Source organism: Pristis pectinata, chromosome 23 (genome assembly GCF_009764475.1).
Source record: "Pristis pectinata isolate sPriPec2 chromosome 23, sPriPec2.1.pri, whole genome shotgun sequence".
Taxonomy (NCBI): domain Eukaryota; kingdom Metazoa; phylum Chordata; class Chondrichthyes; order Rhinopristiformes; family Pristidae; genus Pristis; species Pristis pectinata.
In genome coordinates, this window is record NC_067427.1 from 9,844,208 (window position 1) to 9,866,687 (window position 22,480).

At 38.0% G+C, this 22,480-nt stretch overlaps 1 protein-coding gene across 2 annotated transcripts in view; it reads right to left on the reverse strand.

Moving 5' to 3' along the window:
- traf1 (TNF receptor-associated factor 1) overlaps positions 1-22,480 on the reverse strand; it is a 40,742-nt gene that overhangs the window by 12,247 nt on the left and 6,015 nt on the right. For both annotated transcript variants that reach the window (XR_007958061.1, XM_052037223.1), the window contains exons 2-6: positions 13,798-14,035; positions 12,189-12,273; positions 7,622-7,720; positions 3,095-3,256; positions 1,822-1,893 (exon numbers count right to left, since the gene is read on the reverse strand). Coding sequence is in view for 1 of the 2 variants with exons in the window: in XM_052037223.1 (XP_051893183.1) it covers positions 1,822-1,893; positions 3,095-3,256; positions 7,622-7,720; positions 12,189-12,273; positions 13,798-14,006 (627 nt within the window). In the remaining variant the exon portion in view is untranslated. The remainder of the gene's footprint in view (positions 1-1,821; positions 1,894-3,094; positions 3,257-7,621; positions 7,721-12,188; positions 12,274-13,797; positions 14,036-22,480) is intronic.

Consider the following 22,480-nt stretch of genomic DNA (forward strand, 5'->3'; position numbering starts at 1 on the left):
CATTATTTAAGTCATTCTCATATGGAGATAAGAACTTAACATCAGCCTTGACATTGATATTACCCATTGCAACGTTTTCATAGCAATGCCATGAGATCTAAAATGCCATGGCTTAGATTTGGCTTCAAGCAACTCTACTGCTTAGTATTTGGAGTGAAGGTACAGTAAATTTATCAACAGAAGGAACTTCACCTTCTCGTTTCATTCATTGGTTAATGACCAAGACCAATATTACTGCTGCAAAGGAAGTAGAGCCATCATAATAGTGTATTCTAATGATAACCTATACAACCTAATAGTGTTCAATATTCTTGGGTTGCCCTTAGACTTGTTCTCCAAATAAGGCTTGGTTAGTTAGAGTATTGCCACAGTGGTACAAGTCAGAACATTTGTAGCAGAGAGAAGTTCAAAACAAAGCATACTTTAAACTTGATGAGCTATAAATTTACAATAACAAAACTTCTGTTAAATACACTAATAACAGAAGTGTGATTCAATTTTATGGTCGTCACAAATGGTGCAAACTCCATTAAAGTTGTCAGGCAGCACCCTGCAAACTATTATTAATAGCATTTAGAGTAAACCTCTTAAATGGTGGTGCTGGATATTATTTCAATTAGTACTCTAACACCCATTTAATTCACTTTTTTTTTGATGTTATATAGTAGTACAATAAATTTTCTAGCAAACCCAGCAAATTTAAAGGGAGTGTGGACCAGGTCCCCAGTGAGATTAAAGGGATGTGTGATTCAGCACCCAATGAATCAGATACTGAACTACTGCGATTTCTGAACAACTGGATAGCAGGTTATTGGAGTTTAAATGTACATAATATCTTTAGCATTATAAAATGTTCCAAGGTCCTTAATAGAAGTCTAATTAAACAAAATTTGACGGAGGGCCTAATATGAGATGTTAAGCAGAGACAAAAGGATTTAGTGTGGAAATTTTTCAGAGGGCTAGGTGAAGGTTCAGGTGCCAAAGGAGGACTAAAGAAAATCTTAAATGTATACAAGGCCTGGGTTAGAGGTTAATAGAGATCTCAGAGGTTTGTAGACTGGAGGAGCTTATGGACATATGAACTGGTGAGATTTTGGAGGGATTTGGAAATAAGGCAGAGAATCATAAAAATTAAGGTGCTGTTGGGCCTGAAGCCAATGTAGATCAGCAAGTACAGGGAGGACTGGTGGGCTGAACTGGACATGGTGTCAGTGAGGATACAGTATCAGAGTTCTAGAGGAGATCAAATTCATACAAGACAACAAAGAGATGAGATGTTGCAAGAGTGGAGATGGACAGTGTTATAAAGATGAAAACAGACTATTTTGGTAATGGAGAGAATACTGGCTTACAAGCTCAGTGCAGACTGACCATCTGTGCTGCAGTTATGCTATTTAACTATATTGCCAGAGAATTTTTCAGATACGAATGAAAATATCATATGGAATAAAGGGGCTATTTACTCCCCCCCCGCCCCCAATGTTCTTCCATCATTCATGATCAAATATGATCCCATAGATGCTGGCTATCCTTACCCGAGTTTCTGAAACTCATTGCTCTTATACCTTGATAATGATTGGGAAGTGTGGGCAGTATGGTCATGCCCCTTTTTATATAGAAGCATTTTAATGATCACGCAATAGCAGCACGAAGCCCAGCAGATTTTCCTTTACGCAGCTTATGTTTCATTGGGACCAATTATTGCACTTCTCATACTGTCCTTACTAAAATCATTCAACCAAACAGACCAAAGCCCTCTGACCATCCTGGCCTCAATGCGACAGCAGCGTTTAAATGTGAGCAGTTAATGTGTAGTCTTACCTTTTCTTTATTGGCCAAGTCAAACTTAAACGTTTTTTTCTCTTTGGAAGGAGTTTTATCACACACATGCTTCTGATATTTGAGAGAAAAAAAAGATGAACATGATCCTTGATCTATTCACCAGAAAGTTACAATACCAATAGATTAAGCCATAGTAAGCATTGATTTTAAAATACACTTGTTATTGCATACATTTTAGTATGTTGGATAGGTACTAAGAATGTAGACAAAAATAGTAAAGCTGTAGAAAGATTATGAGAGAGATTATTAAATGATATAATGCTAGATCCACTGTAACATACATGATGGTTGCCCCAAATCTTATGCATACTACAGTGAAAATTTAAAAGCAATAATGGACATTAGTCATGCTGTGACTTGATTGTTAGGTTAGTAACATTCTTTAAACAACTTATAAAGATACAGAGGAAATTTGAGATATGATACGGTAAAACTTTGACCAGGATTTAGACAAAGAAATTCACTTTCACTTATCTGAGGCATACATGGTAAATTAGGCCAAATGACCCATTTCTGAGCTGGGCTTGCTGTGACATTACAGAGGTTTTGGCAGTGTAATTACCTGAAAGCATTACTCTCAAAAAGATTTATGGCTATTAGAAATTCAGATTGGAATCTTCATATTGGAGCTACAACATAATTTATTCACTTGGTCATTCTCATGGGCTGATTCAAAAACAGAAAATGCTAGAAACACTGGGTTGTGGAAAGAGAAACAGAGGATAATGGTTCAGTTTGAAAACCCCCTGCATGTTTCCAGAATTTTCTGTGTTTATTCCAGATTTCCAGGAGTTGCAGTTTTTAAAAAATTTTCACTCCTAGTTCCCAACTTTTCAGCTTTACTGAAAATGAAAAACTACAAATGGTGAAAATCTGAAATATAAATAGACTAGGTCTGACAAAGGGTCTTGGACCGGAAACATTAATCATGTCTGTATGTTTCTGGTTTTTTTCCAGCTTTACTACTTCCTCTAAAATTCAGAACTTTGACTTCTGAATGAGAGAACAACTAGCTCAATCTCACATGTTGCAGACTGACACATCCAACTCCAGGACAGGACAGATGAATTATTAGATCACATTAAATGAATCACATCAGAGATCCAAGTATATAAAATGTTTTCACTGGTATAGATCGGCATAGAAGCATACAACTGGAGTTACATGAGTTATGAATTCCTACTCTAAAAATACACTCAACTCAGTTTTTGTAATGAATGTTATTCTATAGCAAGAAATGTTGCCACCAAACCTGCAAGTCCTTCATAAACATCTTCACATCACATTGCTGACATTCCACCATATTGTTTTTGCATTCTTTTTCCAAATGATCTGCCAGTTTCTTCCTTAAAACCATCAATCCACAACCTGTACTGCAAGGAATCAGTGAAAATTCACACTGGGTTACATGATCCTAGAAACAATAAAAAAAGATATTCTGAGATTCAACATAATTTTCAGAAGATGCAATAATTAAAATTTTAAAATATCATAAACAAGCAGCAACTCTTTATTCAAAGTGAACGTTTAATCACAAAAGCGATACTGGCTTGGATTTTTGGGTGTAGGTCCTATTGCCCAAGTCTCCTGTTGTTCAGAACCTATTTTCTCTGTTTTTGGTAGTCTGATCTTCCTGTCCCACATGGACTTGGAGCCAAACGACAAGGCCCTAAGCAGTTAATTGGGTGACAGGTGTAGGTCAGATTTGTTTCGTTATTTTCAATTTTTTTTTTTAAAAAAAGGTCACTATTAAAAAGAAAAATCATCTTCAGGTTCTGGGTGTCACAGTCCATCCCTAATTGTCCTGGAGAAGGTGATGGTGAACCACCTTTGTGAACCACTGCAGTATATCTGCTGAGGGCGCTCTCATACTGCTATTGAGTAAGGAGTCCTGGATTTAGAACCAGCTATGATAATGGACAGGCAAAATAATCCTGAGTCAAGAATTACTGGGAATGCATCCATCCAGGCAAGTGAAGAATATTCCACCATACTCCACACTTGTGCCTTGTAGATGGTTGAAAGGTCTTGTGATATCAGGAGATGAATCACTAGACTATGACCTGATCTTGTAGCCACAGTTTCCTGTTGAATTCCTGATCAATGGTAGAGCTCAGGAAATTAATGGTGTGGGGCTTCCCAACGGCATTGCTATTGAATATCATAGATAGGTGTTGAGACTCTGTCAGAGATGTACATTGCCTTGCACCTTTGTGTGAATGATACTTGCTGCTTATCAGCACATGCCTGAATGTTGTCCAAGTCTTGCTGCATTCAGACATGGGTTTTCATTGCTGAGGAATTGCAAATGGATTTGAACATTGTGCAATCATCAGCAAACATCCACAGATCTAAACATAATGGAAGGAAGGTCATTGATGAAGCAGCTGAAGATAGGTAAGCCTAGGGCACTACTTTGAGGAACCTCTGCAGTGATCTATGATCAGATGATTGACCTTCAACAACCACAACCATCTTTCTCTGTGCAAGGCATACCTCCAACCACTAGTGATTTTCTTTCCCTTTAATTGCAGGGTACTGAAAATCTGTGCCGACCAACTGGCTGGTGTAGGACATCTTCAACCTCTCACTGCTGCAGTCAGAGTTTTCCCATCTACTTCAAAAGGGCATCAATCATACCGGAACCCAAGAAGAGCAGGGTGAGCTACCTCAACGACTATTGCCCAGTAACACTCACATGTACTGTGAAGAAGTGCTTTGACAAGGTTGGTCATAGGTAGAATTAACTCCTGCCGTGGCAAGGACCTGGACCCGCTGCAATTTGCCTACCGCCACAACAGGTCTACAGCAGACGCAATCTAATTGGCTCTCCATTAGACAACAGCATAACATTCGTCAGGCTGCTGTTTATTGATTACAGCTCGGTGTTCAACACCATCATCCCCTCAGTATTAATCAACAAATTTCAAAACCTGGGCCTCTGAACATCCCTCTGCAACTGGATCCTCGACTTCCTTATCAGGAGACCACAGTCAGTGTAGATCGGTAGTGACATCTCCTCCTCGCTGACAATCAACACAGGTGCACCTCAAGGATGTGTGCTTAGCTCACTGCTCTACTCTCTCTACACTCATGACTATATGGCTAGGTGCAACTCAAACAGCATCTATAAACTTGCCGATGTTGTTGGCAGAATCTCAGATGGTGATGAGGCGGCGTACAGGAGTGAGACAGATCGGCTGGTTGAGTGGTGTCGCAACAACCTCACGCTCAACGTCAGCAAGACCAAGGATTTGATTGTGGACTTCAGGAAGGGGAAGTCGGGAGAACACACACCAGTCTTCACTGAGAGGTCAGCGGTGGAAAGGGTGAGCAGCATCAAGTTCCTGGTTGTCAACATCTCAGAGGACCTATCTTGGGCCCAACACATTGATGCAATCATGAGGAAGGCACACCAGTGGCTCTACTTCATTAGGAGTTGAAGGAGATTTGGTATGTCACCAAAGACTCTTGCAAATTTCTACAGATGTATGGTGGGGAGCTCTTCCTCACCATAACCCATACCCTCTTGCTTTTGAGAACCGTACGCTGGGAAAAAGATTCTGACTATCTACCTTATCTATGCCTCTTATAATTTTATATACTTCTGTCAGATCACCCCTCAGCCTCCTCCACTCCAGGGAAAACAAGCCCAGTCTATGCAATCTATATCCAAAACTAAAGTCCTCCAATCCAGGCAATATTCTAGTAAATCTACTTTGCACTCTCTTCACTGTAATCACATCCTTCTTGCACACAATACTTCAAGCGCAGCCTAACCAGAGTTTTGTGAGGATGCGACATAATGTCTCAACATTTTCGTTCTATGCTCTGACCCATGAAGGCAAGCATGCCATATACCTTCTTCAGTACCTCATCTGACTTTGTTGCCACTTTCAGGAACTATGGACGTGAACCTCAAGATCCCTCTGTTCTTCAACATTCCTCGGTGCCCTACCATTTACAGTATATATCCTATCCCTTCGTGACTTCCCAAAATGCATCATCTCACACTTGTCAGGATGAAATTCTATCTCCCAATGCTCTACCCAACTTTCCATCTCATCTATATCCTGCTGTATCCTTAGACAATCTTCCTCAGTATCCACAACTTTTGTGTCATCCACAAACTTGCTAATCATAACTCCTACATTCATATCAAAGTCATTAATGTACATCATGAACAACAAGGGTTCTAGCACTGTTCCCTGCGGTACACCACTTCCAATCAGAAGAGCTTCCTTCCAAAACTACCCCCAGCCTCCTACCACCTAGTCAATTTTGGATCCATTTAGCTAGCTTTCCTTGGATCCCATGTGCTTTAGCCTTTTGGACCAGCCTACCATGCAGGACTTTGTTTTTCCAAATATACATAAATCCTATCCCTTAGGATTTTCTCCAATAATTTCCCTACAACTGACGTAAGGCTCACCATCCTCAAGTTACCTGTATATGTTACAAAAGAATGAAATACTGGGAAAATGTGCCTAAAAATTAGAGTTCCCTTTTTCTGGTGTGCTCAACACATGCTTAGTGTAGTGTTAATACTGGAGCTAATGTCCGGGAAAAATTCACATATTGGGGCAAAAATATGTTTAAAAAAGTAGTGCTAATGACATTTTGTGCACAAATTAATTCACTAAAATGGGTTTCCAGCTGTTGTTCTGGTATTGTGTGCTGTGGTTTCCATTGGGAAGTCTACAAGGAGCTTGGAGCTGCCACATCACACCTAGCTGACCACTGGGAACAAGTCAGCACTTAGAGAACACTTTCCGTGGTGGTCAAAGTGGAATAGCAAAATAGACCACCACGGAAAGGAGGGAAAATGTGAAGGAGGTGATCTCCAGCAAGTCTGGGTTCCACACCACATGATAAACTGTCCCGATCAACTCCCCAGCCACAAGTTTCTGCAAGGTCTTGCAGGATGTTGTGACCAACAGGTCAGTGAACACTACATGCAGTGCACAAGTGTTGCACTCGGTGAAGGGAGCACCAGTGAATTATAAGCACTATGCTGACCAATAAAACACGAATTTGAGAGATGCTATATACAGGAAGGACATCAATGTGACAGTGGAGATCCTTTAATGACTGTTTCATTCCCAAATACCATGAAATGTGCCTTTTTTTTTAAGAAGAAGTTTATAGTGAAGGTCACAGCAGTAGAGGAAATGGGAGCTGCGCAACCTACGAGATCAGTAGAGGATAACTGACGGTAGGCACACATCAGCCATGAATAACAGTTAGAGGTGCCTGCATCGATTTCACAACAGTCACTGATCGACTCAGAAGTAAACGCCAACATGAACAAGAGAGCTTTCATGAGAAATATGTGCATGAAAGTCATGTGCAAATAGGTTCAATTTCTAGGCGTTGGTGTTTTAACATTGCAAGGAAACAATAAAGTGAGATATAAAAGATAGTTAAGAGTTCTACAAATTAAATAACAGGAACAAAGAGACACAATTCCAAACTAATAGTCAGTTAAAAAAAACACGTGGCATGGTCTTGCAGACACAAGAGACTGCAGATACTGGAAATTCATGCCGTTAGGTTAGAGACCAACTTGCAAGTGGGATATTGGAGATTAAAATCATTGGATGCTATGATGAGATTATAGGGTCTTTATGAAAGCGAGAGCCTCAGTAGACTGAATGGTCTTCTTCGCTAATCTTTCAGGAATTATATTAGAATTTTTTTCTTCTTCTTATGCCCTATTTTGACACCTGACAACTTCATTAAACTTTGACTTTTAAATTTCACCAGTCGTACAACCCACCTCATAATTCTTCATTGTGCTTTTCCAGGTACAACCAGGATTGATGCAATGTACTTTCAAATCTAAGATCTCCTTGGATACTGCAGCATCACTGAACATCTTTAAATAAAAAGCATAATTATTTAAACATCCTAAAACTGCTTTGAGAGCATTGAGAATGGATATTTAGAGTGCTTTCTTCTAAATCAACTCTTAAAAGGTCTTATGTAAAACAAAATAGCTTTTCTTATTCATAGAGCCAATCATATTATTATGAATATTTATCTGTACCAGTTTAAAGTCCCATTTGATTAAAATAGGTATTCTGTTAACAAAGAGCATTTGAAATGTGGCCACCAACAATAGAAGTATTTTTGTCTGCATTTCCTTAAAATATTCCCAAAACATATTTGCACATTTTCACCTTAACATTAGAAAACATTATGGGAAATAGTGAAAGAGCTTCTATTTGGGAAAACATGTCTAAAGATGACAGAATTCAAGATCTTGATAGGTAAAAGTTACATGCCATGTATTATATTAACAGGAGTTTTCAAGAACAAATCAAACCACAACAGCAATTTTACAGAGGAGTCAGACTTGAGTCAGAGTTGTACAGCACAGAAACAGGCCCTTCAGCCCACCGTGTCTATGCCGACCATAATGCCCACCTATAACATTCCCACTTGCCTGCATTAATTCTACATCCCTCTATGCCCTGCTCATTCAAGTAACTGCCCAGTTACCTCTTAAATGTTATCGTTCCTGCTTCTACAACCTCTTCGGGCAGCTCATTCTAGATACCAACTACTACTCCTTGTGTGAAAAATGTACCCCTCATATGCACTCTAAACCTCCTCCCTTACCTTAAACTGATGCTCTCTAGTTTTAGAGGCCCTTACCATGCCCTTCTACCCTATCTATGCCTCTCATAACGTTATATGCCTCTATCACGTGACCTCTCAGTCTCCTTCGCTGCAGGGAAAACAGACCAAGGCTATCCGATCTCTCCTGGTATCCTCTTTAGTTTATCACATCCTTCCTATAGTGTGGCGACCAGATCTGCACACAACACTCCAAGTGCAGCCTAACTAACCAATTTATTAAATACAAGCCTTTAATTTATAGGAAGTTTATTTGACATGGGGTTAAATATTCAAGGTTAGAATTTTTTTGCTCTGGGTGCAAATCAGGAAAGTACACTAGTTAGGTTACTGTTCAAGCTTTCATTTAGAAAAAAAACTATATGGGTAGAATCTATATGGGTAGAACTCAAAATTAAGAAAGGTGTAATCACTCTGATGGGACTAGACTGTAAACCCACCAATAGCCACCACGACACTGAGGAACAGATATGCAGGCAGATTAGGGGAAGGTGTAAAAACAACAGGGTTGTTGTAGTGGGTGACTTCAACTTCCCTAATATAGACTGGGACCTCCTTAGTGCAAGAGGCTTAGCCGGGGCAGAAATTTTTAGGTGCATCCAGGAAGGTTTCTTAAATCAGTATGAAGATAATCCAACAAGAGGAGGGGCCATACTGGACCTGGTGTTAGGTAATGAGCCTGGCCAGGTGACTGACCTTTCAGTGGGAGAACAGTTAGGGAACAGTGATCACAACTCCTTAAGTTTTAAGATAGCTATAGATAAGTATAAATATGGACCTTGCAGGAGAGTATTAATCTGCCCTGCTTCAATTTAGGAGAGTATTAGGCAGGAACTAGGGAGAGTTAATTGGGAACAGCTGTTTTTAGACGTCCACAACTGACATTGTGGAGGGTGTTTAAAGACCAACTGCACAATGTACAGAACAGGTATATTCCAGTAAAAAGGAAGGACAAGGATGGCAAGGTAAGTGAACCTTGGATGTCGAGCGAGGTGGTGAATTTAGTCAATTTATCCATAGTGAATTGGTCGTTTGGATTCAGAATTAGCTTGCCCATAAAGGACAGAGGGTAGTGGTCGATGGGACTTATTCTGGCTGGAAGTCTGTGACTAGTGGTGTTCTGCAGGGATCTTTACTGGGACCTCTGCCGTTTGTGATACATATAAGTGACCTGGATAAAAACATAGATGGGTGGGTGAGTAAGTTTGCAGACGATACGAAGATTGGTGGTGGTGTGGATAGTGCAGAAGACTGGCAAAGGATACAGCAGAATGTAGATCAGTTGCAGATATCGGTGGAGAAATGGCAAATGGAGTTTACCCTGGCCAAATGTGAAGTGTTCTTTGGGAGATCAAATGTAAAGGGACAGTACACTGTTAATGGCAAGACCCTTAACAGTACTGATGCGCAGAGGGATCTTGGGGTCCAAGTCCATAGCTCCCTGAAAGTGGCTACACAGGTTGATAGGGTGGTAAAGGCGGCATTTATGGCATGCTTGCTTTTATTAGCTGAGGAATTGAGTTCAAGAGTCAGGAAGTAATGTTGCAGCTTTCTAAAATTCTAGTTAGACCGCATCTGGACTATTGCATTCAGTTCTGGGCGCCCCATGATAGGGAGGATGCCGAGGCTTTGGAGAGGGTGCAGAAGATGTTTACCAGGATGCTGCCTGGATTAGAAGGCATGTATTATGAGGTTGGACAAACTTGGGTTGTTTCCTCTGGAGCGGTGGAGGCTGAGGGGAGACCTGATAGAGGTTTATAAGATTATGAGAGGCATAGAGTAGGCAGCTGGTATCTTTTACCCAGGGTTGAAATGCCCAATACCAGAGGGTAGGCAAGTTCAAAGGAGATGTGCGGGGTGAGTGTTTTTTTTTTGAAACACAGAGTGTGGTGGGTGCCTGGAAGGCGCTGCCCGGGGTGGTGGTGTTAGAGGCGTTCAAGAGGCTCTCAGATAGGCACATGAATGTGCAGGAAATGGAAGGATATGGACATTTTGTAGGCAGAAGAGATTAGTTTAGTTGGGCATTTGATTACTAATTTAGTTAGTTTGGCACAACATTGTGGGCTGAAGGGCCTGTTCCTGTGCTGTACTGTTCTATGTTCTATATATAAAGCCATCCATACTCCAGACCAATGCAAAAGACAGAAAATTAATTGTTTATCTTTTTCTCCCCATAAAAGAGCATTGTGTGATATATTTTACGGTGATATCACAATATAGCTTAATAAATGTAGATGAAAGAGAGTTTATAACAATCAACAATTTTAATAGAAGTGTTCAACCATCCCATTTGCGAGTAGATGAATTTAAAACAAATGGAAATGGGTTACAGAAATATACTTGATTACTTCTTAGTTGTTATTTATCAATGTATACAAATCCATTTTTTTTAGTAACTTAAACATTTTTGATTTTAAATTTATTAAAATAAGCCTGGGCCTCAACGAAAGTCATTGCAATTTGTAATGACTTCCTTTATGACAGCAAACAGTAGAAACTTACAATGGCAGCTTCAGGCAAGGTTCTGATTCAAGCTAAATGAACCTCAAGCAAGTGTGAAAGATTGCAGGAACTAGAACACTCATTTCTGACTGCAAGTTCCCCCTCTTGCTGGCAGCAGTCTAGGGCTGGCTTTTAAACTTTTCTGAAGGGACTAGAAATACTCCCAGAAATGCAGCATCCTAACATAGAAAACAGCAAACTTGGGGAATCCCCTGTATCTTGCAAATCAGTTTTACAGTTTTGGGTGTACTATATACATGCAATAATTGGCAACAGAATTTTTCCAATCTGAAAATATAGAAAGCATTAAGCCCGAGTCCGAATTGTGAAGAGTATTTGCAAAGCTTCCTGTAAAGTCTGAATAAATGAATTTCCTGCCTGCGTGAAGTAGTGCAAGAGTTCTTGGTAAAGTTACCACAACATAATTGGTCTTTACAAAGAACTGTTCTGACATATCTGTGTGAAGACAATGGAAATCTTTTTTAAAAATTGGCAGGCAATGTGCGGTATATGTATGGGTCTCAACTCCTCTCATTTCAGTCACATTTTGATGACTGTGTGGAATTAATGATGTTTAATTTTTAACTAAAAATTTTGAGATACTTGGGTAATTACTAAAGATAGAAATACGTTTTCATAATTTGCTTAAAACATTAATAGCTACACATTCTCTATGGCCTTTCAGAATGTAGCTGGTAAGTTGGTGCCATATAATTGCATCCCCACAATTTCCCCACATGGGAAATTGCTGGTATCATTCTTTAAACTGTAAAATCTGTACCATACTCCTCCCAGGAGAATTCCCCAGAGTTCCACAGTGCCACTGGAACAGTTGTAGGTTGTCCTCTTAAGATATCCAAACAGCTATCTGATTTTTTTTTTGAAAAATAATTGACATTCAAACAGGATTAAGAACTCAAAGCATTAATTTCTCTTTGTTCTCTGAACTAGTTTGAAAGCTTTTTATCTTTCTTGATAGAAATGGATTCTTAGATACCTATAGGTGAAAAAGCTACCACAATAAAAAGTTCAGAGGACTTCAAATACTGAAAAATGACCAAGATTTTAAGAACATCCCATACATTAATAAATGGCAATCAGTATATTTAACATCACAAAAATATATTTTTTTCCTGTTTTAGTCGGCACCGAAATAGCTGAACATTAAGTTGATTAATGACTATTATAGTAAAATTCCTTACCTTTCCCAAAGCCAAAATGCTATCTTCATTTACAGTCTGTGAGTCATCTTCCTTACATTTTTGACAAACTGAACTTTTATTGTATCTGTTCAACATAAGAAAAATATTTCAATATGAATATCTACAATAAGCCTGCGTTGGAGCAAAGATTAGAATAACCAGCATGAGGGCTACATATTTATACTTATTGTTATCCCTTATTAAGAATGAACTTTCAAAATCACCCAAAATTATTTCCTGCACATCAACAACACTATGTATGCAGGCTTATAAACAGAAATTAGAGAAGTACAAACATCTCTGTCAGCTTGAAGGGACACAAAATATAGAAATCTTCCTTCAACTATAAACTTGCTTTCTCCAAAATAATTTAATTTGCATACTGATCAGCTTTATTAAAAAGTACATCAAAACTGTATCAGCATCTCAAAGTACTGAATCAACTGATTACTACACATAAAGACAACATTCAGAAGTTACATGGAATAGCCCAATGATTCCCAAGATTTTCTCAATGAAAGCCCCACTTGCTCAGTTCCAGTAAAATAGATGCCACCTCATCCCCCCAATAAATACCTGATGACATCAAGTGCTGCTCCTTTTACATAGGGGTTGTCCTGGGGATTCTCAGGAACTGCTAGAAACCCTACAGCTGGGGCAGCTAGCATAATTTATTTTCGCTTATTTTAATGAAGTTTCTAGATAAGTTAAATTAATATTGTTAAAGTATCACAGCTTGAGGGGATATGCAGCCCAAGTTGGGAACCTCTGATGTGGCCAACAAAAGGCAGTATATATACATTTATCATATTTTAGGGGATACCCACACAAAACGTTTTATTTATATTACTTGACGAAAAGATACATATGCAATGCATTAAAAGTATTAGTTATATTTTTCATTTGAAGGTGTTGACAAACTTTTATTCCTTCTCACCGTCAACTTATAGAGTAACTGATATCACAAGTGACAATGCTTCTCTTTAGAGTATCTTTTAACCATAGAACACTACAGCACAGAAAGCAGGCCATTCGACCCTTCTAGTCTGTGCTGAAACGTTATTCCGCCAGGCCCACTTACCTGCACCCAGTCCATAACCCTCCAGACCTCTCCTGTCCACGTATCTATCCAATTTATTCTTAAAGCTTAAGAGTGAGCCCGCATTTACTACATCAGATGGCAGCCCGTTCCACACTCCCACCACTCTGAGTGGAGAAGTTCCCCCTAAACCTTTCCCCTTTCACCCTAAAGCCATGTCCTCTCGTACTTATCTCTCCTAATCTAGGTGGAAAGAGTCTACTCGCATTAACTCTGTCTATGCCCCTCATAATTTTGAAAACCTCTATCAAATCTCCCCTCATTCTTCTACGTTGTTCTAACCTGTTCAATCTTTCCCTGTAACTCAACTCCTGAAGACCCGGCAACATTCTAGTAAATCTCCTCTGCACTCTTTCAATCTTACTGATATCCTTCTTATAGTTAGGTGACCAGTATAACTGGCTAGCTGACAAAACAGATACATATTTTTCTGCATTTTCTCTGTGCAATTACTTTTAGTCAAGTACATAAATTACAAAAAGATAGTAATTAAAGGTATGAATTACTCACTTGACAATCCACTCGACACATGCCCAGCAATATCGATGGCCACACAATGTTTGGTATGCCTTCTTCAAGACATTTTTACAAAAGCTGCACAGGTACTTCTCCTCTGGCACATCATCACAGATATTTTGTGGAAAGCCAGAAGGTAATTCATTTTCATCGGGTGATGGTGGCAGCCCATTGCATATAAAGCCGTTAGATTCTTGAGCCATTAGAAACTATTTATGCAGCCAAGAGTTTCCTATCAAAAAGTAGCAAGGTTTCTGTTAATGTTCGTCAACTGACCAAAGTAACAAGTGTCAAATGAGAACAAGTCAATGGTTTAAGTCGTCTGAGAAGGAAGAGTAAACTTTATAGTTCAGCTGTGTTTTTTTTTGAAAAAACCCTGGTATGACAAATCTGGAAATTTGTAACCTGTTTATACTAACCATATACACCTACACTAACAAAATAACAGGGTTTCCAGTAAAAGCTAATTGGTTTGTCACAAAGTTTCTATTATATCATAACAACAAAATGAATGCACAATGACATCTCATATAAATAGAGAGATCAATGGAACCACAATGTGCATCTTATCATGACACTCCTGGAGTTAAATTCATTGGTTAATGGAATATGATGAAATATTGTGAAAGTAACAAGAATTTGAAACTGTCATTTAATTTAAACAGATGAAACTTTAGCACACCCAAAATCCTTCATTTCCCATGTTATAGTATAACAGAAGGCTAGTGAAATTTTCATACAGTTTTTATTCAGGTTGTGATGGATGCCGCATGTGTAATTGTGGATTTTGTCCTCCAATCACAGAAAAGTTTATTTTGAACTTTAAAACATGCTCCTTTGTCAACAATAATGTCTTAAATCAATAAAGTTCTCCACTGATTCAACCTATTTTATCTTTGCAATCTCCTTAAGTTTGTGTCCTACAACACTTTCCCATTGGAGACCTTTTCTTTGATCCACTTTATCCTATAATGGCACAGCCCTACATCCCAAGTTCTGCTGTAGGTGAATGGAATAAAGGCCATGTCACACATGAAAATAGGTACATAGTTAGCTGAAGAATGAAAAGTAAAATGATACTTAGGATTAAGAATTCTGTCATGTAGAGCAAAAAAAAAGACAAGTTGAGCAAAAGACTTCTGCATCTTCTAATTTCCATGTAATTTTAAGACTCAATTAAAAATACAATTGCTATAAGTATTTAGAATATAATACATTCAAATAATAAAAGCAAAAATGGCAAAATCTCAAAATGAGTTATGTTAACAAAGCAGTTAATGAAGCACATGCGGCACAGGTGTCATTATGTTTATTTTGTTGTGTAAATTAAGTAGAATTTATGTTAATTTAAGTTTATGTTAATTTGTTTGTAATATACTGTGCTGCTGCTGTAAAAGTCTAATTTTCATGGCATTTATACCCTAGTTATGTATGCCCATGGCAATAAATTTGAACTAATCTATCAAAAAAATAGCTCATCCTCAAGTGAAATACTATGACCAGCTTTGGGCGCCACTCTTTAGAAGTGAGATGAAAATTTTGGAGAGGGCACAAATAATCTACTAGAATAATTCCAGGGATGACAAGTTACAGATACATGAATATCCTGAAGACTATTCTAAGAGCAGAGATTTGATAGAGGTTGTTAAAATCAAAAGAGGCTTAGGTACAGCAAATAAAGAGAAACTATTTCCATTGGTGGAAGGATTAATAGTTAAATAGCACAGATTTAAAGTGACTGACAAAACAGCTATAGTTAATGCACCAAAAAATATTTGAAGCAAAACACGCCACTTAGATTTGGAGTAATCTTCCTAACAGTTTTGGAAACAGATCCAGTATGACCTTTCAAAAGAGAATGGGATAAATTACTGAAGGAGAAACAATTGGCTATGGGGAAAGAGCAGAAACATGAAATAACTGGACTGTTTCTCAAAAGAGCAAGGGCATATTTGATGGGTTAACAGGTCTCCTTTGTTAGTGTACTATTCTGTGGGATATAAATTATAGGCTTCAATATTCAATTTTAAAAAAAACTCAGGTAGATTTTTTTCCCCCTCCTCGCATAACGGTGTTACCCTTGGTCATCTTCAATGTAGCTTCAGCTGTTGAATGCCGGCAGGCTATTCAATTATCGGTGGCCTTCTTGACAAGATCAGTCCTCTCTTTACCCAATATCCATACACACTTCAACAGTGATCAACAACGGATAAATTGGCTCTTCTTTCATAGACATAACTGCCATCCTTGCTAACTCACCACAGATTGCCTTTGTGAGAAAGAATGCTTTGTGATACCTGTGACATTATTTAATATTTCCATGTTCATTGTGCAAGTGAGACTTTCCTGTATGGCTTAGCTAGTAACTGGCATAAACACCTGAGCTCCAAGAGTGAGGTTCCAATTTCTTGAAGCAAATCGGTGTGGAATTTGCTGAATTGTAAACAAGAATAATGATAAAACATTGCCCTACAACCACAATGAGGACTTCATAATTGCATGCATTTTGCAGAAATTAGTTTGGCAAGTTTCTGGTTAAAGAAGTAATTGGTCATGCAATCCCACCATGGCAGATTAAATCAGTATAACACAGATTGCATGTAAAAGTATTTTCAAAATGTCAAGATTGTGTGTAAATGGCTAGACTAATCTTAACTGAGGAACCACAGTAAACGGCACCGATAAGACAACAAGACACAGCTCAATGATTAATTTTATTGATAATACAAGTATGGTGTTTAAAACCAAGAAGATCTGAAGCATTGGTACATCTTTTTGCAGCAGATGTAGAGCAACAACTTCAAGTTTCATAATATCCTATAGAAGGCGACTATTTAAGGTGTGCTGGGTCCCTGGAAACATAGTCATGCTGTCCCAGCTCATTACTTGTGTAGAATTTTACATTAATTCTAACAGAGGAACAAAGGAAGTTCCAGCAGATGTACACTATGAATAGAAATACTGAATTTAAAGTGGAATGTAGTTCTGTTTTGAACACAAAACCTGAAGAAACCTAGCTCAGAAAATCGCTACATCTACTTCACAAGTTCAACAAAATCCCTTTCCCACCTCTCATATAATAATAATTTCAAAGACCTTAGAACAAAATAACTCAATTGCCATAATGGAATTAACGATATTACCAGTTTCATTCTGTTAAGTCATTTTCAGGTTTTAGAAAAAAAGGATTAGAAGGCATCGGAAGAACTAATATTTAGCTCCAGCCAAAGGAAGGCAGTGTCTTCTCTGATGATTAAAAAGACCCATATTGTTTAAGACATAATTCAGCATACGTACAAGATAATATAAAAGAATGCTTTGTAATACCTGTGACAATATTTCCATGTTCATTGTGCAAGTGGCTGTTCTTCACTTACATGCAAATACTAAGTTTGTTTCACTTCCATCTTTCTTTTCCCCTTAATGATTATACAACACAGCTTCATAAAAATTCAGTACAACCTCCAATTGGTGGAGCAATTAGTAAATTCTCAGCATGTTTACTTTTGGGACTTAGACTCAAAATTAGTCCATGTCAATGGAGTTAAATTGCCTCTTATCTTTTGTAAGATTGTAGGTGAATGGACAGGATTATGGCCGATGTTTCATGATAGATCGTGGAACAGATTAAATGGCCCAGGCCCAAGTGTTACACAGGTACCTGAATGCAAAGCCATAATTTTTGTCTAGACTGAGGTTGATGGCTGGTTGCCAGTAAATTTTACTGCATAGCATTCTAATTAAAAGAATTAACTCCAAGATTCAACAAGTTCTGAAACAAAAAACATCTGTAGAGAAGCACTCTATCCCGTCCAACAAATCAGAATGACGGCAGAGTTTTAGCTCAGATGGCTAATTAATAATATTACACTACTGAACTAGCGCTGCAGTTGCAGAAAAATTTTAGTATTGATATGCAACTTGCTTTCAGAACCTCCATGGAGACTCAAGAGTAGTTTACTAAAATAGTCAAATGCTTCAGAAAATTAAGATAAAATGCAAATTATCTCCCTTATTCTGCATAATAGTAATCTTTCAACAATTTTTGTTTGCTTACAATGATAAACAGTACTATCAAATGGGGTACCATATATCAGTTAGTAAATATCAAATTCACAAATGTACAAATCTGGGATTTGCTTCTGGGAATGGCCAAAGGGAATCAGCTGCCACAGCCAGGAAAATTTGCCCCATTGTTCATTTTAGTTTTGATTGGAAAATGACACATCCACGTGGCCACTTTCAAATTTTAAGGTTCTTCAGGATTCTGCCATACAAAGCAGATAAGCCTGAACTTCAATCCTTAGCCTGATGCTCTCTATTCTCCGTAAAATTACTTTGAAATATATTTTCACACAATTGATAATATACACATCATGTGTACATCTTAAAAACATGGCAATTTTTCTTTAAAGGAGATCCATATCGAAATTTTAGCAATGCATTAGTTCCAAACTTAAGTTCAGTCAATGAATAAGTGTTTTTTTTCCACAAACATTCCATTGTTGATACTATTTCCAGGAATCATACCAAGTAATTCAATAACATTTTCCACCATGGGTTTAATTGAGCCATCTGCAACAAAAATGACCCATATTAGGAATGTTGCTTGATGTTCCAGTTTTAGTTCTGACAGCAGTGCTGTTTCCAATGGCAAGTCTCAGGGGTGCTATAGATTTTAGAATAATCTTTTAAGTATGGTCAGCTATTTCTCATCCAGATTCCTTTATCCTCTATCAAAATTTACTTTCTCTAAAGACAAAAGAGTTATTGTAGGTTTAATTGTACAACTAGAGCTTCATGCTAGCAACTGCTCATTTTAACTCTCCGCAAATCCACAGAGGGATATTTTTGTTTACAGTTCCCTGCATAATTAGGCCATTCCAGTTTTTTTTAAACCAAAAATTAATCCAAGCATATTCCATTGGCACATTTATCTCATCTACTCAAATTCACTTCTATCAGCCAGTCATAAAAAGCACTTGAATCAAACACAAATAGACAATTACTTGTATATTAAATCTTGCACAATACAAATTAACTGTAGATGTATTAATCATCTGACTGTAGACCATTCAAAGACAGATACTGTTCCAATCAGGGCACGTTTCTTGGGTTTCCAACTTAAAATAAAAATTGTAAAGTCTCAAAATCTTCTAACTGGATGTTTTATCGGAAAAATATCATTATTTTGTGCTTTGCTTTGTTACTTATGATTTTTAAATTCATGTTTGAATTTATATTCCAAACGAATTAGAGAAGTGAGTAACACATGCACGGAGTTAAAAAAAAATCATGTGGAATTTCAACCACACTGAAATTAACTGACCAGAAAAGGCAGGTGAAGAGACAAAAGGCCCCTGCAATGTGTACCAGTGCTCCTTTCAAACCCAGTCTGTAACAAACCTAACAATGGAGTGGCACTGCTGGACGCCATAGGAAATGAGCCAGTTAAAGTTGTAAATGTAGGGAAGATCTAGGCAAAAGCAATTAAAACTTAAGGTAAACACTGAAGAGAGCATAAGCAAGACAAAAAGTAGGACAACAAAACTGACAACAAAATTAGCAATAATGACGTAGAACATCAACAAGAAATATCTAAAATGGTTTTCAAGAGGACAAGAAAGACATCCTCAAACAAACTAAGTATCTATGACTGAAATACCATGAGTCAGGTACTCTTTGGTTCTATATTTAATCAGGATCACAGATCACGAAGACATGACATCAGTAAAAGAGACTGCAAGTGATATGCCCAAGTTAAAAAGGAGGAAGTATATTAAATATCTAAGTAGATGAAAACCCTTTCAACATGCATTTTGAAAGAATGGAGATAAATGTTATCAGAGACACTACTACTCACATTTAATAATTTGATAGAAAAAAGATGTACTGCCAGAGAGTTAGCAGGTAGCTAATATTTAAGAAGGAAGCCAAAAACGTGCCTTTAGAACAATGGAACAGTTGGCTTAATATCAGTGATGGGGAAAAAATACAATGGAATCATTACTAAAGAAGAAATAGCTATAACGTATATACTAAAAATAGCCTCCATGGATTTAAAAAGGTTTAGTTTAGTTATTTGAAAAGTTAACAGAGTATACATGGGTAATTCAATTTACTTGCATTTCTAAAAAGGCCTGCAATTTAATAGATATCATATGGTCAGAACAGACAGCCAGCTGGCTACAGCCTCCCCTCCTTGGACTCTGTCTTTACCTCTCGTTGTCTTGGTGAAGCAGCCAGTATAATTAAAGACCCCATCCACCCGGGACATTCTCTCTTCTCTCCTCTTCCATTGGGTAGAAGATACAGGAGCCTGAAGACCTGTACCACCAGACTTAAGGACAGCTTTACCCCATTGTGATAGGACTATTGAACAGTCCCCTTATACAATGAGGTGGACTATGACCTCACGATCTACCTTGTTGTGACCTCGCACCTTATTGCACTGCACTTTCTCTGTAGCTGTGACACTTTACTCTGTACTGTTATTGTTTTTACTTCTACTACATCAATGCACTCTGTACTAACTCAATGTAACTGCTCTGTGTAATGAATTGACCTGTACGATCGGTTTGTAAGACAAGCTTTTCACTGTACCTCAGTACAAGTGACAATAATAAACCAACACCAATACAGGGATCAGAGAAAAGGGGTAAAGGGAACCTGTTAAGGGTGGGTAAATTGGAAAGTGGGGTCCTAGAAGTATCGCTGTTGTTCACAATTTGTATATAAAAAAATACTTTGGGATAAAAATATCTCGATTTTGGCAGATGAGAATTTTGTTTTCAGGGAAAAGGTTAAATATTGAACAGGAGTGCAACAAGAGAGACACAAGAGCCTGCAGATGCTGGAATCTGGAGCAACACACAATCTGCTGGAAGAACTCAGTGGGTCGAGCAGGGAGGAAAGAAATTGTTGACACTTCAGGCCAAAACCCTGCACCAGGACTACAAGACACAAACAAACTAACTCAGTTGGCATACTCCTGCTCCTTGTTTGTACGCTTGTATTCAACAGAATGATTCCTGGGACAAAGGTGTTGTCCAATGAGAGATCAACTGGGATTGCTTCACACCCACTGGAGTCTGGAAGAGATTATTTAATTGAAACATGCAAAATTGAGAGAGTAAATGACAGCATAGATGCTGAAAATTATTTCCTATGGGTAGAAAGGTCAGAACTGAGATGGGTATCATTTTAAGATGATTCAGATTTTAAAGTCAGAGATGAGGGGAAACTTATTATTTAGATAATGAATCTTTGGAATGCTCTACCCCATAGGGATGTGAATGATCAGTTGAATTGACAATCGAGGGAACATGGGACCAGGCTGGAAAGTGAACTTGATGTAGATCATCTATTAGGTATCAGATTTTAATAAATATCTCAAGGGGATTTGTGGTTTACCCTGGTTTCTACTACTAATATTCATTTTATATTTTGGTAAGAAAATTCAATTGGTCACATAGTAAAAGAATGATTTCTTTTGGTAGAATGGCAAAATAATAAAAAGTGTATAATTGTGAAGGGGGTGCAAGGACAGAGCAAACTGGGTGTATATTTACACAAATCTTCAAAGATGGTAGGACAGGTTGAGAATGCGATCATGGGCTTTGTAAGTTGAAGCATCAGGTACAAAAGTAAGGAAGCTCTGTTGAACCCCCATAAAATTCTGGTTCCAATATAACTGGACTATTGCAGCCAGTTCCAGCCACTGCATAATTGGAAAGATGTGAAGGCCACTGAAGGGATGTAGGAAAGATTTAGCAGAATGGTATGAGAGATTTCAGTTATGTACAAGGACTGGAGGTGCTTGGATTGCCTGCCTTATAGCAGGGAAGGATGCAAGTTCATTTGATAGGTTCAAATTCTTAAGAGTTCAAAAATTAGAAAGAGAGAAAGAGTTTAGTTAGATTTTCATGATTTGGAATTCCCTGACTGAAAGGTTAAAAGAAGTGGATTCAACTCTTGCTTTCAACAGAGAACTTGATAGATACTTGAGGGAGAAAAAAAAGAATGCAAGGGCTGCAGCAAAAGAATTAGGGAATGAAAACCAACTAAACTGCTCTTGCAGAGAGTTAACATGAGCTTCATGAACTTAATTACCTCCTTCCATGTTGTAACAGTTGAACAGTTCTATAAATTAGGTGGCTCAGAACAGGCACAATTGACAAGAGACTAGTAGTGACCTACTTTTTTTTAAATACATCACATTAAGAAATAGACTGAAGATCTGCCTCAACTCATGGGTAGAGGAAGAATAGAAATTTTCAGCAAGGGACTGAGAATATCCGATGCCCATCAATTAGTGGCACCTCAATTACCTCAGGAGAGGAGGTGGAGAGAATGACCGCTGGGGAGGCAAAAGAAAAAAATGCATACTTTTGAACTCTGCAACATTCTCCATCATTCTTCAATCTTGGCATTCATACCTCATTCATTTTTCATTGCTATAGCAAAGCTGGAGTTGCTATAACAATTCTTCCATGATTAGCACATATATAAAAGTAAAGTTAGAATAAATGCTGTAAAAGTCAGCCAAAATGGGAACAATGGCATCTATCAAACTATTCCCCCCAACAGAAGCCTATATGAAAAGCTGAACAATAAAGCACATTCATCTCCAGTACAATAATGTTGGCCTTTTACAAAATTAGTCTTTCCAAAGCAC